The 18,433-nt window shown below is 36.4% G+C and overlaps 1 protein-coding gene across 1 annotated transcript in view; it reads right to left on the bottom strand.

Moving 5' to 3' along the window:
* galnt1 (UDP-N-acetyl-alpha-D-galactosamine:polypeptide N-acetylgalactosaminyltransferase 1) overlaps positions 1-18,124 on the bottom strand; it is a 58,786-nt gene extending 40,662 nt beyond the window's left edge. The window contains exons 1-3 of the mRNA XM_016287032.1: positions 18,089-18,124; positions 7,738-7,884; positions 5,874-6,042 (exon numbers count right to left, since the gene is read on the bottom strand). Of these exons, the coding sequence (XP_016142518.1) occupies positions 5,874-6,042; positions 7,738-7,876 (308 nt within the window). The 5' untranslated portion in view covers positions 7,877-7,884; positions 18,089-18,124. The remainder of the gene's footprint in view (positions 1-5,873; positions 6,043-7,737; positions 7,885-18,088) is intronic.
* Positions 18,125-18,433: the final 309 nt, after the last annotated feature.

Raw genomic sequence — 18,433 nt, 5'->3', positions numbered from 1 at the left:
TCAACCCCATAGAAAAACTTTGGAGGGCGTTGAAAATTCGTGTTGCCCGCGACAGCCCCAAAACATTACTGCTCTTGAGGAATGGGCCAAAATACCAGCAACCGTGTGTGAAAACCTTGTGAAGACTTACAGAAAACGTTTGACCTCTGTCATTGCCACCAAAGGGTATATAACAAAGTATTGAGATGAAATTTTGTTATTGACCAAATACTTATTTTCGACCATAATTTGCAAATAAATTCTTTAAAAATCCTACAATGTGATTTTCTGGAATTTTTTTTCTCATTTTGTCTCTCATAGTTGAGGTATACCTATGATGAAAATTACAGGCCTCTCTCATCTTTTTAAGTGGGAGAACTTGCACAATTGGTGGCTGACTAAATACTTTTTTTCCCCACTGTATATATATATATGGTTATTTGTATGTATGTATGTACCAAGAGTTTCTGTAAAACCACAACAAATTCCTTGTGTTTGTGTTTGAATAAAGCTCATTCTGATTCTGATTCTAATAAGAAAGCACCCCTACAACAACTTCTGAAAGTGAACGGTAGTGTTTTACTCGATCATTACATAAAAATGTAATTTTAACATTTGTGTAATCATTTTAACATGAGTTTAGGAACTGAATAATAAAAAGGAAAAATAAAACACTGCGTAGTATTTACTCTTTGAATTCAATATGCACTGATTCTTATTTAAGCTACAAAAGTTATTTAGGTAAGAGCAGTGAGTAGGGATGTAATGATTCACTCAACTCACAATTCGATTCATGATTTTGATTTTACGATTCGATTCGATTCACGATTATTATTTTATTTTTTTTACAAAATGAAATTTAAGACAAATTATAAATTAAATGTGTCCTTTTATTATTGCTTGGACAAAATGCTGCACGTTTCTTTGTGAAATTGAAATATAACACTATAATAATATACTAATATAGCACTTGATTATTATTGCTCTTTTGTTGGTTTTGATTGCTTCTATTGTCCTCATTTGTAAGTCACTTTGGACAAAAGCATCTGCTAAATGACAAAATTTAAATATAATGTAAATGTAAATAACAAAACTAAATTGAAATTTTAAAACAAGCACCAAATCAAATAAATCTCTTCATATAAACAAACTAAGGCTTTGTCTGTGCTCTTCCATTTAAAATGAGAGGCAACCACTGCATTTGAATCATGAGCAGTGTTTAATCTAAATTGGATTGTATAATTTCGAAATTTGAAGCAAAAACAGAATGGGCGCCGCCAGGGACTCAAATCCTGCAGTGCCAGACGTGTCCCCCTGCTTAAGCCAGTACATGTCCAGGCCTGTCTGAAGTTTGCTAGAGAGCATTTGGATGATCCAGAAGAGGATTGGGAGAATGTCATATGGTCAGATGAAACCAAAATATAACTTTTTGGTAAAAACTCAACTTGTCGTGTTTGGAGGAGAAAGAATGCTGAGTTGCATCCAAAGAACACCATACCTACTGTGAAGCATGGGGGTGGAAATATCATGCTTTGGGGCTGTTTTTCTGCAAAGGGACCAGGACGACTGATCTGTGTAAACGAAAGAATGAATGGGGCCATGTATCGTGAGATTTTGAGTGAAAACCTCCTTCCATCAGCAAGGGCATTGAAGATGAAACGTGGCTGGGTCTTTCAGCATGACAATGATCCCAAACACACCGCCCGGGCAACGAAGGAGTGGCTTCGTAAGAAGCATTTCAAGGTCCTGGAGTGGCCTAGCCCGTCTCCCGATCTCAACCCCATAGAAAATCTTTGGCGGGAGTTGAAAATCCGTGTTGCCCAGTGACAGCCCCAAAACATTACTGCTCTAGAGTAGATCTGCATGGAGGAATGGGCCAAAATACCAGCAACAGTGTGTGAAAACCTTGTGAAGACTTACAGAAAACGTTTGACCTCTGTCATTGCCAACAAAGGGTATATAACAAAGTATTGAGATTAAATTTTGTTATTGACCAAATACTTATTTTCCACCATAATTTGCAAATAAATTCTTTAAAAATCCTACAATGTGATTTTCTGGAATTTTTTTTCTCATTTTGTCTCTCATAGTTGAGGTATACCTATGATGAAAATTACAGGCCTCTCTCATCTTTTTAAGTGGGAGAACTTGCACAATTGGTGGCTGACTAAATACTTTTTTTCCCCACTGTATATATATATATGGTTATTTGTATGTATGTATGTACCAAGAGTTTCTGTAAAACCACAACAAATTCCTTGTGTTTGTGTTTGAATAAAGCTCATTCTGATTCTGATTCTAATAAGAAAGCACCCCTACAACAACTTCTGAAAGTGAACGGTAGTGTTTTACTCGATCATTACATAAAAATGTAATTTTAACATTTGTGTAATCATTTTAACATGAGTTTAGGAACTGAATAATAAAAAGGAAAAATAAAACACTGCGTAGTATTTACTCTTTGAATTCAATATGCACTGATTCTTATTTAAGCTACAAAAGTTATTTAGGTAAGAGCAGTGAGTAGGGATGTAATGATTCACTCAACTCACAATTCGATTCATGATTTTGATTTTACGATTCGATTCGATTCACGATTATTATTTTATTTTTTTTACAAAATGAAATTTAAGACAAATTATAAATTAAATGTGTCCTTTTATTATTGCTTGGACAAAATGCTGCACGTTTCTTTGTGAAATTGAAATATAACACTATAATAATATACTAATATAGCACTTGATTATTATTGCTCTTTTGTTGGTTTTGATTGCTTCTATTGTCCTCATTTGTAAGTCACTTTGGACAAAAGCATCTGCTAAATGACAAAATTTAAATATAATGTAAATGTAAATAACAAAACTAAATTGAAATTTTAAAACAAGCACCAAATCAAATAAATCTCTTCATATAAACAAACTAAGGCTTTGTCTGTGCTCTTCCATTTAAAATGAGAGGCAACCACTGCATTTGAATCATGAGCAGTGTTTAATCTAAATTGGATTGTATAATTTCGAAATTTGAAGCAAAAACAGAATGGTTTGACTTCAGTTTTGTGAAACTATACATAAAAATATCTGCATGAAAGCTAAGCTGAATGAGACGCAGATTCACTCTCTGCCAGCAGGTGGCGCTTAAAGCGTTTCCTTGGTTTCCGCTGTAAACAAAGCAGCGCTGCACTTATGAACTTTAATATGCATTATACAGAGGCAAGATGAAAAGAAAAAATACCATACAATAACTTTTCTAAAGACAGTAAGTTCCCCTCAGACATGGATTCTTATAAACTCCTACACCTAATTGAATCGCGATTTGTTTAGCATCTCAACCGATTTGAAACGTCACATATTTGAATCGATTTTCAACCGGCTCGCGGTTAATCGTTACATCCCTAGCAGTGAGTGATTTTCTCTTTGTCTTTTGTTCATGGTCCCAAATATGGCAAGCTGTAGCGATATGCATATTGCGATATGTACATTTGCGATATTTCGATAATTTCGATATATTGCACAGCCCTACTGCCAAGCCATCAGAACTGAACCGAAATTTGTGGTTAAAAAACTGAGGTATGAATTGAAACATTGGCTAACTGTATTGTTGCATCCAAATATATATAGCACTGCCGGGATGCATATGCAAACGATTTAGTTCATTAAACACACTTGACGTAATGCTTGACGTGCAGCTGTATGCGAGTGTGTGAATACTGCGTCTGCCTCACAGACGTGCTTCTGCTTTACTTGGCTCCGAGACCTCGGGTGACATTATTGACATGGTGGAATAGTTTCCATGGTCGTGCCTTGAAAGAGAGAGCATCCAGGGACTTATTAAAACCGTAAATATTTAAGGCAAGGCCTTTTGAAAGCGTGTGTGTCCACTGCAGAGGGACAAACTTCACATTATTTAGTGCAGTGGGAACGGAGGGGGAACTGTTTGGAGCAATATCACACAGAACAAAAGAAGCGTCACAAATACGCACGCACACAAACGTCTTTTTCTTTGCTTTCTCAAGGACGAATGTGACATCTTCTCTACACATCTTTCCTTTTCTCTGTCTCACCTCAGTGAACTTACTGCTGCAAAGTGTAACAGAAATAGAAGGTACATTACGTAGTGTGAAAAATACACCCACACTCACAGTCCACACACAGTAATCTGACCTCTACAACACAAATATTAGCAGTTAATATTTGACGTTGAAGATGCTTACAGGATAATAGGTGTTTAAATAACACTTAGGGTGGATGATTGCGACATATCAAACAATTCATCATACACTACGTAATTCACAGTCCAGTGTCTTATGTTAATGTAACTGAGTTTGGACATGTCTTCGCAACAAGGCTCAGTGAAAACGTACTACCATATTAAATATTTCATTTTATTGAAATGTTCTGTCATACTTTTTAATTCCAGTGATCTTGTTGCACATATTACTATGATTAATTACATATTTGTACACTACCATTCAAAAGTTAGGGGTCGGTGAGATTTTTTTAATGTTTCTGAAAGTCTCTTATGCTCATTAAGGCTGCATTAATTTGATCAAAAATACAGAAAATATAGTAACATTGTAAAATATAATTAATTACAATTAAAAATAATAGATTTTAAAAAGTAGTTAAGGTTTTCATAGAAAGTAATTTGAAATAGAAATCTTTTGTAACATTATAAATGGAGTTACTCTCTCTCTCTCTCTCTCTCTCTCTCTCTCTCTCTCTCTCTCGATCAATTTATTGCATCCTTGTTGAATAAAAATATAAATTTATTTAAAGTAATATAGAATCTTACTGACCCCAAACTTTTGAACACTTTAGCATCATTATGTGTATTTAATCACATTTGGATGGGCAGAAATTCTCATCGCATAACTCTGCAAAACAACAAACAATACAAACTCTGGCATTTTACAAAAAAAACCCAGACAAACTGCATGTAAAAGTAATGTTGCTTATGTGTCGAACAGAAGGTCACGTCCTGTCTGAGTTGACAGTTTGTGGTCAGAATGACACACCTGACTGCCTGAATGTGTTTCTCATTATCTTAAATACTTTTTGATCTAAAAGCTTTTCATTGAAAATAGTTTTTAGACTAATATACCGTAAGTTATGTCAGCCTATGCATGAATTTCTTGACAAAACTAAATAATACACATACACACACACACACACACGCAGAGATAGATAGATTGTGCTACAATGTGAAAAACGCTAATAACATAGAACAAATAGGTGTGTCCAAATGTTTGACTGCTAGTGTACGTTAGTACAGTGTGACCAAACGCTGTTTAATCTTCACATTTACAAAACCAAAGATGGAAAACAGCTGAAAAGAGAGCAGACCACATCCTGCTTTAAGATGAAGAGTTCAGCTCTTTCATTCTTACTCAGATTTCAACCAGTTCCCCCTTAACTCTTTGGTTTAACAAGTTTGTGCATTTACAAGTAACATATGTTCTTAGTTATAAGAGTTAGAAGATCACATTCTTGTGAAGGTGATAGTTGTGAGTCTGACGATGTGTATGTGTGTGTGTGAAGTCAGGTCATGACTGTGACTCTGTAATTGACACACTCTTATCTTTTAATTGAAAATGTTGATTCTATTGGTTTGCTTCAAACACAGCTGAGAAAAAATACATCTTCGGTAATTAATCTGAGGGGCAGAAAATAAATGCATTTCACGGATCAATGTTTACATTTCAAAAAGCACACACACACGCCGCGATACGACTGTCAGTTACTCTAAAGTCAAACAGCCAAACACCAACCCTCACAGTTCATAACATAACTTCCATTCCAAAATGTTCATTTTGGCAGTTACAGGCATAAAATGTATCTATTAAACAAAAACAAACTCACTTTAAAGGAAGCGATCATAAATAAGCAGACACTCACCCCTCGAGACGCACATCCGGTAAAGATCGGTTGAGTGCAATCATCTCACTGGCCATCAGGTTAAACTGGTTAACCTTAAACATTTCCTTCATCCTCTCCTGTTGGTCTTTAGCGATGACCACTGGCTTTCCCATCTCCCCTGGGCCGTCATGAGGCCTTTGAACCACAGCTGGAACACAAACACACATGGAGTCAAGATTGTTCCCTTGGCTTTTGATTGAGTCCATATGGGCGTTTCTCCAACTATGGCCACTTTGGGCCCTGTGGACTTTTAGAAAATAAACCCATCATTCTCTCAATAGTTTATTTAATCTGTCCAAAAGTGGATATACACACATCACAAGAGAATCCTGTTATGTTTGCCATTTTTAAATGAAAAACCACAACACAACAGTAGCATTTCCACCACATCTCAAATGATGTATTCTGTGACGAGAATGAATTCTTTTTAAGGCTAGTTTACACAGCTCACATTTTATGTAACATAAATACACACAATAAAATAATACTGTCATACTTTTTACAAAATTGGAAGAGGCACAATAAAAATATTCTGTATATTTTTACATATCACATTTCATATTCATCCCAGTCATGCTCTTCAGTGACACTGCGATCTCCTTGGCAAAAAAGCTCTAAAATTGTTCAGAATGGTGAAAATGCCACCACAAATGTGTGAAATAACAAAAACGTTTATATAGATCCTGCCCACCAAAAAGAATTTGTGGCCTAGATGTCTGTGCACAATTGTTGATTGTGCCATGTGTGTGTGAAGTGTAGTTTTGTGGATTTTGTGAGAGTAGATAAGCACTGAGCTTTGATCATTAATAACTCAAAAAGCATGCTTTGGTGAGATTAAGGTCAGATTTGCAACAGTGTGAGAGATTACATCTGCTCTAAGAGGCAAACTGCCTGTTTTTAAGCCTTGTGCCACGCACTTGCGTACGCTGTGTGTATGTACGGGTGAGCCGCATGCATGTTGAGTGGGCAGGATTTAGCTGTTCGGACTGAGCGCATTACAAGGCAACATTGTTCTGTTTCCCTGCTCAGCAAAATCCAATGACTTTCCTCAAGGATTCTGGGGGTAAAAATCATATAATCATCGCTAAGGACACAAGCACAAGCAGCAGAAAATGTGCTTTATTAATATGGTGAGCAGATTATTTTAGGGTTACTGTTCTATATCTCATGGCCAAAGTAAAGCAGCTCTCCAGTGACCAAACCAAAGTGACCTGATCAGGGGGATAGAGAGATCAGTTAGTGACAAAGAAATCTTTGTGAAAAATATGCTTTCACACTGCATCACCATCCACTTGTGATACTTTTTCCCTATGGCTGTTCCTTCCAAGATCCAAGATCTTCTTTCTGCTCCGTTTTATAGTCTCTAAAGCAGCAGTTCTCAACTGGTTTTGCTTTTAGATTCATATTTTACCTTTACATTAAGACTAATCACAGTACTAAAACTGTTTAACATATAAAGGTAAACTAAAAATGTCCTTAAAATTATATATTGCTCTAGATTTCTCTATTCTTCCTCTAATATAAGCTGCACAGCTGGAATGTGGTTGTATCCTTCAGATGATGTAGAGTCAATACAGCTCTAAAACTATGAGAGATTATATTTCTACACTCTTTACTTCTCTCACAGAAATAGACAGTTCAATACCTGCCCATATTTCACAATATAACACCATCAGACACACACATCCAATGGAAATAGTCTTCATCAGGAAAACATTTCAAAAGTAAAAATCACAAAATGTGTCTAAAACAGAAATAAATAGAAGTGCTAGGACAGATTTATTATTACAAACTACAGGATAACTATGTTATACAGCAAAACTGTGTGCATGCGTGTACTCACTGTCTCTCCCTGGCAATCCTCTCTCTTTTTTGTCATCACATTTGTTGCATTCGCTGAAGTAGAGGAGGATGAACATGTCTACCATCACCCACACCAGAGAGGTGGCCAGCACCACCTTACAGTACGCAAACTTCCTCATCTTTACACCTGAAACACACACAAACACACACAGGGTGTTACACACAAACACGGGTACAAGCAAACACTTGAGAAGCTGCCAGCGTTATTTTACACCTACAACCAGCAACCAGACACCGTGGGTTAAACCATACCGAAATCAGTTACAGCTTACTGTACGCCAGCTATAGTTTTAAACACCATACTCAAGCAACTCGTATAGTAATTCTATACAAGCCTTGAAGTTGTGAGTAATAGCTTACCGTAGATATGCCCGCTACCTGAAAAAGTTACAAACACAGACACTTTATCATCTTAACACCAAAATAAAGCACTACAGCTTTTCCAAAGAGACCTTAGAGTGGACATATTCTCACATCCTTTCCCCTGAAGTCCAGAGATAAAGTAATGGCTTCTTGCACCAAAAGCCCTTGGAAATAAATCTTGTAGAACAGCTTTAAGAAACAGTTCTGCTACCGTATCTTTATGACATATTTAAATGATCTCTGTCTGTTATGATTGGCTAAACTCTTTGCACGTGAAACAAGGATCAACATCACAGCCAAATTTCTAAACACTAAATAGCCTTCAATGTAATCATGAGCACATATAACACATAAACATATGTTAATGTATTCATGACAACAAAATTAATCATGAATGACCTATATTTGCAGCTTAAATTTCCATAAAAGGTCTTGGCGGACTGACTGGGAAGCTCTGCATTGTGAACACGAGTATTTCTCCATAGTACATCAAGCTTTTTTATATAAATTTTCGTGATTTTCCCTGACCTCTGTTGAGGGCAAACATCTCAAGCAATGAAAGGTAAATACTAATAAGACATTTGACTCTGGTAGTCTCACTATACCACATTAGCAGATTAGCATTAGCAGGTGATTATTCAAAAAACTGCTCAAACAGAACCTCAGATTTGACCTTTGCTCTAACGGAGGGTGAAAATTCCACTCTTTAACAGGCTTTCTTTAATCCAGCCATCTGCCTTCATTAATGAACTGGAAATGAATCTTTTATTAGCCAACTAGGAATGCAATGAGAAAAGAGGAGAGATGAGGAAGACATGAAAGGGAAGGAAGGATGATGTTCCTATGGGAGGTGAGCAGCGCGTGATACACTTTGATAAAGGAGAGGTCATTATAACGTAATTACACTGCACCACGGATCACACGCTGAGGCTCCAGTGAATCGCTATGAAATCAGACAAGCCCTAAAAATTCAAAACCAATTTGTAGAACATAATCCTTCACTACAAATACTTCATTCACCCAGAGCCCAGAGAGTAAATGTGTTGGTAAAAGTAAACTATAGGTCCAAAAGTATTACAGCAGACTCAGGAAGACATTTCTTTATGTGGCATCCTATGATGGTTCACCCAAAAATTTATGTCATTCCAAATCTGTATGACATTCTTCTGTGGAAGACAAGATGTGATACTTTGAAGAAGGTTTCAAATGTTTAAATGAATGTCATCGGGGTTTAAAATAACACTGAACACTGAATGTACAGAAAAACCACTGGCATTTTCAAAACACCTTCTTTTGTCATCCACAGAAGAACGAACGTCTTGCAGGTTTGAAAAAAAGTTGATGTATTCCAGTCCATTACAGGCTCTTTGAGCAAGAGGCCGCCCAGCACACTGCAGTTGACAAAAACAAACCTGAAAGCCTCTCCTCTGTGTCTCTCTATCCAGAAAGCCGTACCAAACTCCTGTCATTGTCCCTGTCCAACTGTACTCCATAGAGTTCTTTGAAGTGTGTTTGTGTGTGTCTCTTTGTGTCTAGCATAAGGGAAAGAGGGAATCTGCTTAGACAGCCATTTTTTAAGGGAATAGCAAGCCATCAAAAGACAAAAAGAAACACTGCCACTGTCATCCCGTCACTCTTCTTTATTTTCTGAGCCACCCAGACATCAATGCTAGAGTAACACACTTTTATATGATTCACCATATCTCAAAAACACTTTTAGGAAACAGCACCATTTGTGTAGTATGTTTGTCCCCGTGACTTGTTACTGATATAATTAACAGCATAGTGAACTTTTTTTAAGATCTAAGATGAATAATACATCAAAATGAATAATATTAATAAATATATTAAAATACTTTTTACTTTTTCATTGGAATATTATTCAACTTACATCACTCCTTTTATAACCATTACATTTACAATAAGCAATAAACAATAAAAAAGGCAGAATTCAACCAAACTTTACTTAACAAGAAGTTACTATTGCCAATTTAAAAGGCTATAAAAACACTGGGGGAAAAAAAATATATATATATATATATTATTTTTATATATGTGTCTCTTAGGCTCACCAAGGCTGCCTTTTATTGTGAAATATCATTACATTTAAAATAACTATTTTCTACTTTAACATTTGAAAAAGTAATTTATTCTTGTGATGGCAAAGCTGCATTTTCAACATTATTACTCCAGTCTTTAGTGTCACATCTTTCATAAATCATTTTAATATGCTGATATGGCATTTAAGAACCATTTCTTTTTTTTTTTTTTATACAATGTTTCAAATCAGTTGTCTTGCTTAATATTTTTTGTGGAAACCGTGATACATTTTTTTCACGATAAATAGAAAATTCAAAAGAACAGTATTTATTTGAAACAGACTTTCAGAACAATATAAAAGTCACTTTTGATCCATTTAAAGCATCCTTGCTGTATTAAAGCATTCATTAGTTTAAAAAAATACTGACCCCAATCTTTTGAACAGTTATGCTGATGATACACGGGGCAACTTTTTGAGCAACGTTGCCGTCAACGGGCAACTAGGTGAGACACAGGGCCCACGACTGATCTAAAATATCCAGATAGAAATTTGTTACCCATTCTCAATAGGAAAGTGCCCAAGCAACACTGCTCAAAAAAGTTGCCCAGCAAAACTGCTCAAAAAGTTGCCCTGTGCATCATCAGCCTTTTGTATATATACACAGACACGCATAATTAAATAAAATAATTGCATTTATCTTAAACAGCACAGTTTCCTGAGAATGATCCATACATCTACTGCAGTAGGAGCGTGAGAGTAATTACGTCCGATTGTCAGTGTCTGTGTGCTAATATACGCAGGTGTGACCATTAAGAGATATTTAAATGACATAAAATTGAATGTCAAACAGAACGGAGCAGTATGGTGCTAAAGCAGTCAAAAGCTTGCCAAAAACCTCTGGCATCTGATGTCTCTGAGGAGGTCTCACCAGCAGTCAGAGAGTGCGTGTGTGTTGAGCTCAAGGTTATGACTGGCACAGCGGTAACGCCACTGTTCTGGTGGCCCTCGTCCATCACAGTGGCATCGCCAAAGGCCCCTGTTCACGCCAGCTGGGCCAGGCATTCATCACCATGACAACACACACACACCTGAGAGAGCACAGGCCTGAGAGATGAAAACAGACACACATATCCCTTGTGCATCAGCTCAAAATGGCAAAGTCTGAGAATGAGAGTGTTTATGTCATCTAGAAGCCTAAGAGCCCAGGACGGGTTACACAACAGGATGAAAATATGAATGCTGTCTACGTGAGTGACTTGGAATATAGATATGACAGATATACACTCTCCTTTGGTGGAGGTATGTGTGTGTGCAGTGTGTAATGCTCAACAGAAACCCTATGAGGTTACAGTATTAGATAAAGGAAATTAAGTTGTGTCATACTCCTGTGTTCTGAGCCCTTTCAAGGAGGAAGTACACTGTAATTTGTAAAAGATTAATGGAGTGCATTTGACTAGAAAATTTATTTCAGTCTTTCTACTTCAAAATGTTACTTGCAGTTTCTTTGTAATTGTAAAATTTACTAGCAATTTCTGAGAGAAATCCTACACCTTTTTTTCAGTGTAGTTGCTGGACTTGAAGTTTGCAAGCATCAAATCTATATACACAATTATATTTGACATTCTTATGCACTGTATATGATGGATATGATCCTTCCTTTGAAAGTGGTTAGTTCTTAGCTAGAAAAAGCTGTAACGTGTTTCAGAATTTTCGCCAATAGGTCAAATGTCCGGATACATAAGATTACAGCAAGTGCACTACGACAGGTTAAAAATGAGGCAGCTGTGCACATGTTCAGGATATACAAGAATAATTTCCTCACATGCACACACCCACTTTTCTGTCTGCTCTCTGATGTATAAATAAAAGACAAAAAAATGCCCCCAAAAATTACGAATAAAATGAATAAGTAAAATACTGGTCTAATGGGGTTTCTCCACTTTAGAAACATCGACCACAGTAAAGGATGCTAATAAGGATTAGAAATGAAGAACAGGGGAGAAAATTCCATTTTAAAGCAGCCCACAAAAAGACTGGGGGAAAGACACACATGAGGATTTGGAGAGAGAAATTAGTAATTCCAATGGAATAATTCATGGGAAATTGTTCATTAAATTGTGGGACTGGAACACAGTAGCAATGCCTAATGTTTTTCACATTGTGGGAGCAAACAAAAAGCCTAGATCCTGTGATACTGTGCTTAAGAAAATTAAGTTTTGTGTAAATGTCACAAAAATACCAAGCATTACAATATGTCACTCTATGCACACACAAAAAAAGTAAACAACATACTCTACTATCTAAACTGTACAAAACAGTTTGAATAAAATCTCTCTCTTCACCATCCTGTTCTCTTATGCACAGTCCTGTTGTCCCATTACCCCATATGTGCAATGCACTTCCTTGGACAAATACCATTGTCTTTTAAGCACTGACGGTAATTGTTTCTCAGGATGACGCATGTAAAAGAGACTTAGCGTGACTCTGTGTTATAGCTTATGTGACTGGACACTATGTCATGTGAGAATATAGTGACGCAATTTTATTCACACAGCACACACACTGCAGCTAAATACAGCTGCCAGTTTGTGTTTAATCCAGTTACATATACGGAAGAGTTTAGCTGTTTTATGGGAGTGACAATCCTGTTAAATTTTTATTCCCAAAAATTACGTTAGTTTACAAAAAAATATACTTAGTATTATAGATAGACAAATATTAATTACTCTGTAATTATTATTATTATTAGTAGGCCTATTATTTTTATTATTATTTTGACATGAATAATTAAAGGCATTATTATTAAAAAACATAATATGCAATATTATTATTGTATAATAATCATCAAAATCAACAACCAAATAAAGTTTTGTGTGAAAATTGGTGAAAATTTGTATCCCTCCTTACTAATGATCAAAACATATTTTTAAACAAACTTTCAGGTCAATTTCTTAAAGGGATAGTTCACCCAAAAATGAAAATTCTGTCATTAATCACTCAACCTCATGTCGTTCCAAACCCGTAAGACCTTCGTTCATCTTCGAAACACAAATTAAGATATTTTGATGAAATCTGAGAGCTTTCTGACTCTGCAAAGACAGCAACGCAACTGACATGTTCAAGGCCCACAAAGGTAGTAAGAACATTGTTAAAATAGTCAAAGGACTTTCACACACATTATCGATTCAGACAGTAATAAAATCTCTAGCACCTGTAAACGCTGACATGACAGTATGTCCCTATGTAAAACAATTATTCGATTAGGGCTAAAGAGTATAACATTACTTGCTCAATGCAAGCATTGCACCTGCAAGGTATACACACATACAACACACTCAGCAAATACCAGAGCGGGACTGTGATTGTTCTTTTAAGTTTCTGAGTTTCACTTCCTGTTATACATCCTGCAAGGGATTCTTACCGTGTTTTCACGTCATGCAATATTCATGCTGTTATCTGATACTGAGACATATGGACAGGCACACCACCTGTGTGTCACATACAGAGGGGGGAGGATTCCTGTTCAACACACCACACACAAACAGGAATATGAGTTAGCCTTCGGTCACACAAACAAATCCACTACATGAAACATGAGAGAAACAGACAGACATGTGGAGGAAAGAACGGGACACAGGAAGAGAGCGAGTGAAAAAGCAAGAACAGTCGCATGCTAAAGCTGAGAGCCTCTTAACAGCTCTGGCTGGCAGGAAAACAGATGGGCACAGAAACTCGCTCACACCCCTGGTTGCATCACACATGCATGTCGAGATGTGAGACGGGAGGGTAATTAACTTTCTTTGGCTGTTGCCGTCTGTTAGAGAAAAGCAAATTAAACCCCTACAGCATCTCCTTCTTCCTATTCACAGTCCCTCCATCTTTCTCTCTACGCCTCCACCTCCGTTATCTCCCGTTCAAAATGTTTCAGTAAAGTTCTCCTATTTCAGACACAAACTAGCACAATAGAGAAAAGAGAAAACGTCAGTTGAGATTATGATATCTGTGATAGCGCCTATATCTCCTCTCATGCACTTTTTATATCAAATATAAACAAAAAAACAGATAGAGTGACAGAAAAACACAATAGACAGAACAACAGACAGATAGGCAGACAGATGGAAATAATGAAAGAAAGAAAAAAAAGAAAGAAAGAAAGAGAAAGAAAGAAAGAACAACAGATGTAATGCTTGAGAAGATTGAACGATAGATATAATGACAGAAAGAACAACAGAAAGACAGACAGAAATAACAGGAAGAACAACAGATAGAAAGAATGATAGACAGAACAACAGAAAGAACGACAGATAGAGCAATGGACAGACAGAAAGATAGAATGACAGACAGATGGAAAGAGCAACAGAAAGACAGATGGAAAAAGCAACAGATAGACAACAGACAGACAGAAAGAACAACAGATAGAACAGCAGACAAACACAGACAGACAGATGAAAGGAAGATAGAAAGACAGACAGACAGAAGGACGAACAGGATAAATGGCAGACAGGCAGAAAGAACGACAAATCAACAGACAGATTGGAAGAACAATAGATAGAATGACAGACAAACACAGACAGACAGAGAAACAGATGAAAGGAAGATGGAAAGACAGACAGACAGAGGGACAGACAGAATAAACGACAGACAAGCAGACAAACAGAAAGAACAACAAATCAACAGACAGATGGAAAGAACAATAGATAGAATGACAGACAAACACAGACAGACAGACAGACAGAAAGAACAATAGAAAGACTGACAGATGGAAAGACAGACAGAGACAGAAAGATTGAAAGACAGAAAGAAAACGACAGAATGACAGAAGAGCAATAGATAGAATGACAGACAGATAGGCAGAAAGAACAGACAGATAGATAGAAAGAAAGACAGACAGACTAAAGAAAGACAGACAGCTGGAGAGACAGACAGAAAGTGACAGACAGAAAGAATGACAGACAGAAAGAACGATAGAACAACAGACAAATTGAAAGAGCAATAGATAGAACAACAGACAAACACAGACGGACAGACAGATGAAAGAAAGACAGATGGAAAGAATGAAAGACAGATAGACAGGCTGATGGAGAAAGACAGAAAGAACAAAAGAACAACAGACAAATGGAAAGAGCAATAGATAGAAGGACAGATGGAAAGCACGATAGTTTGAATGACAGACAGGCGGAAAGAATAATAGAATGACAGACAGACAGACATTTAGAGACATACAGATATAAACATTATCTAAACTGCATGCCTAATGATCCCTTTTTATTAATGAATTGCAAATTAATCTTTCTCTCTCTCGCTATAAAATATATATATTGTATATATATTTTTACAAAAAAACAAGAAAAGGTTCTCAGACAAAATAAACTATGACAACCTATTGAATAGACTGCACATCTGTCCCTCACAACCACATTTTCTTTCATTTGTGAAAAATTAAATATGGCGTCTACGCTAACTACAGTCAAGAGTCCATTTGCACATTCATGCAGGTCTTGACTTCAGTATGACATTGAATTATGCATATTAGATTAGTCCATCCCAAACAGCAGCCAGATAAATGAATTACAAGGCTAATGGCATTACAATACGAATGGGTCATAAAAATCGAACGAGCTGCGCTTTATCAGATTTCAGCTCAACTAACATGCGTGCAAACCGCAGGAGCGCACATCCACGCCGCATTGAATAACAGCGTGCATGCAGCGGCCAAGCGCTCTGGGCAGAGGTACTAAAGACATCGGAAACAACTCTATTTTTGTCTGACTGAAGTGTGCATATGATCCATGTGTGATGCGATTCACGTCTTTTTCAATTGGTTTGCTTGTCAGTTCAGGTTAAATATGCATCATGCACACTGAGGGATCATATCACAAGATCACATGATTACAATGCTGTTTTATGGAGGGAGCTGAAACTCCATGTTGCCCAGCGACAGCCCCAAAACCTGAAAGATCTGGTGCCTCCCCCGACGAGCCGCCACTGGTTTTCAGTAGGAAGGGCCAAAACTGGGGTAGAGATGAAGGACTAGTTTGTTTGTTTGTTCATTGATTCATTCCAAATTTTTACTTTAGCTTTAATATTTCTTCAGAGATGCTTCTTCTCAGAAAGGATTTTAACATGCCAACAGTGTGTTGTGTTTTAGTGTGTGTTTAGACTTCCAGTGTGGTAAACTCTCTCTGAGAAGTTGCATCAATCATAACAATAAATTCCAAGGCAATTATAGTGACTTAGAATCGCCTGCTGTGAGCAATGATTCTGCTCTTTTGCATAATCTGCAGGTCTATGATAATCATGCAATAAAAAATGTACATATTTAGCCTGTCTATTGAAGAGCTGTGTATTCTTGGATTTAGTCTTGGCTATTTTATAATTGTTCGTCGATGTGCACATACAGATGTGTTTTTGAAATTGTGTATCAAGTTTGATTCAAATGTTAAATGTTCTGGATAGAAACTCATTAAACTATCTTTCTTATTCATACACACAGCCTTGGCAAGAAACTCCCTCAGTGTCAACACTGTACTAAATACCTTGGCATTTAACACACTACATACAATTAGCACTATCACTCAAAAGGACTTTTCCTGCTGCAAAGTGCGCACATCGCATATCATAGTTTGCACTGGGGGATTTTTCGAATTTAGGATTTAAAAACTCACAGCTAACACTTCATTGTTTGTGGGTTTGCACGTAGCAGTACAGTGGCAGACTGTTGAAGGGTACATGACACATGTGACTGCTGCATTTCACTAACTTCCTTTTAGGTATCTTTCAGAGGAACAAAGGCAGTCTGGTAGGGGAAGGTCAGGGACATTAGAACATGCTGATTGTGTCTTTAACAGGATTTGAAATAAATATAAAAGCTTATTGTGAAAAGCTGGTGTTTATCAATTAAGGGTTTTTCCAGAAACATCAATATTGAAGACTGAGGAATTACACTGAATTACATTTGGCATTGTGTCTCAAGAAAAACACTACTGATGCTTTCATTAAACACTTGATAAAAAATCACTTCTTATTTGGTATCAGTAAAGTTGTCAAGATTATCTAATCAAACACAATAAATTCATTTCATTAATCAATAATTTTTTTATGAAAACCACAATGGTTAAAAAAAGTTGAATGTGTCACATCTGAATGACCTAAGGCCTTTCAACCTTAGATTTTAGTACATTTGCTAAACCATATCTCCTAAATACTGTTCCTCCTGAAGCACTACACAGCAACAAAAACACAACATCACTACATCCCAAACACATGTAGCACTTCAAACAATCATTTTGCATAAGTGGGGATGAATAGATTTATTGAAATAGATGTGCGAAGTGAACCGACTGTTTCAAAGAGTCGAAATAAGCTTGCACTAATATTGTAGCTCTAAAATACATTGTAAATAAACTGTAACTAATATAATACATATATGTATGAAGAAATATATAACGAAATTTATATTTTTGTTCAGGAAGAACACATTCAACGTGTCAACAGTAACAGCAAAGACATTTCTAGAAACCTGAAATGAATTATTCCATAAAAATATTAAGCAAAGAAAAAAACATTTTTTTTTGGACAGACAAGAGTATAACAGAAATAAATTAAAATATATAGTTATTTTAAATTGTAATTATATATTTTATAATTTTACTGTATTTTTTATCAAATAAACGCAACCTTGGTGAGCATAAGAGACTTCTTAAAAGAACCGAACCTAAACTTTTGAATTGTGGTGTAGTTCATATCAATTGGCAAAAACACTTCGTGAAAGGTGGTTTTCTTTTCTGGCAAACATAAACCCCAATTATCAACAATTCACAAAGCTGTTTCGAAAAAGAGAGGAAAATTAGCACAAAGCCACCTGTAAAAGACATTGAAATACACAACTGAATAAAACTCACATACTTTAGAAACACGAGCCACCTACTGTGAGAGCAAAAAAAAGACTGATGTGGACTCCACGTCTGAGAGAAAGAGCGAGAGAGAGAGAGAGAAAAAAGTGAGAAATGTTTGTTTCCTGTAATGATAATTCATCACGTATGCATCACGTCAGAAGAGGTGTTGAAAAATGTTCAAGATGTGGAGGCTTATAACTATGTAATGTGTGTGTGTAATGATAAAACACCAAAGAAAAAAATCCAACTCCGAGCAGGATGGAGCTGCCAGACTTAGTTTCATAATTAACACACGAGCGAGATATGCTCCTGCATAATGAACTCTCTGTGAATGACAGCAAAGGAATCGTGGCTGTTTAACACACCCAAACCAGTTA

Source organism: Sinocyclocheilus grahami, unplaced genomic scaffold (assembly GCF_001515645.1).
Source record: "Sinocyclocheilus grahami isolate Dianchi unplaced genomic scaffold, SAMN03320097.WGS_v1.1 scaffold11.1, whole genome shotgun sequence".
NCBI classification, from domain to species: Eukaryota; Metazoa; Chordata; class Actinopteri; order Cypriniformes; family Cyprinidae; genus Sinocyclocheilus; species Sinocyclocheilus grahami.
This window is presented reverse-complemented; position numbering and strand designations above follow the sequence as displayed.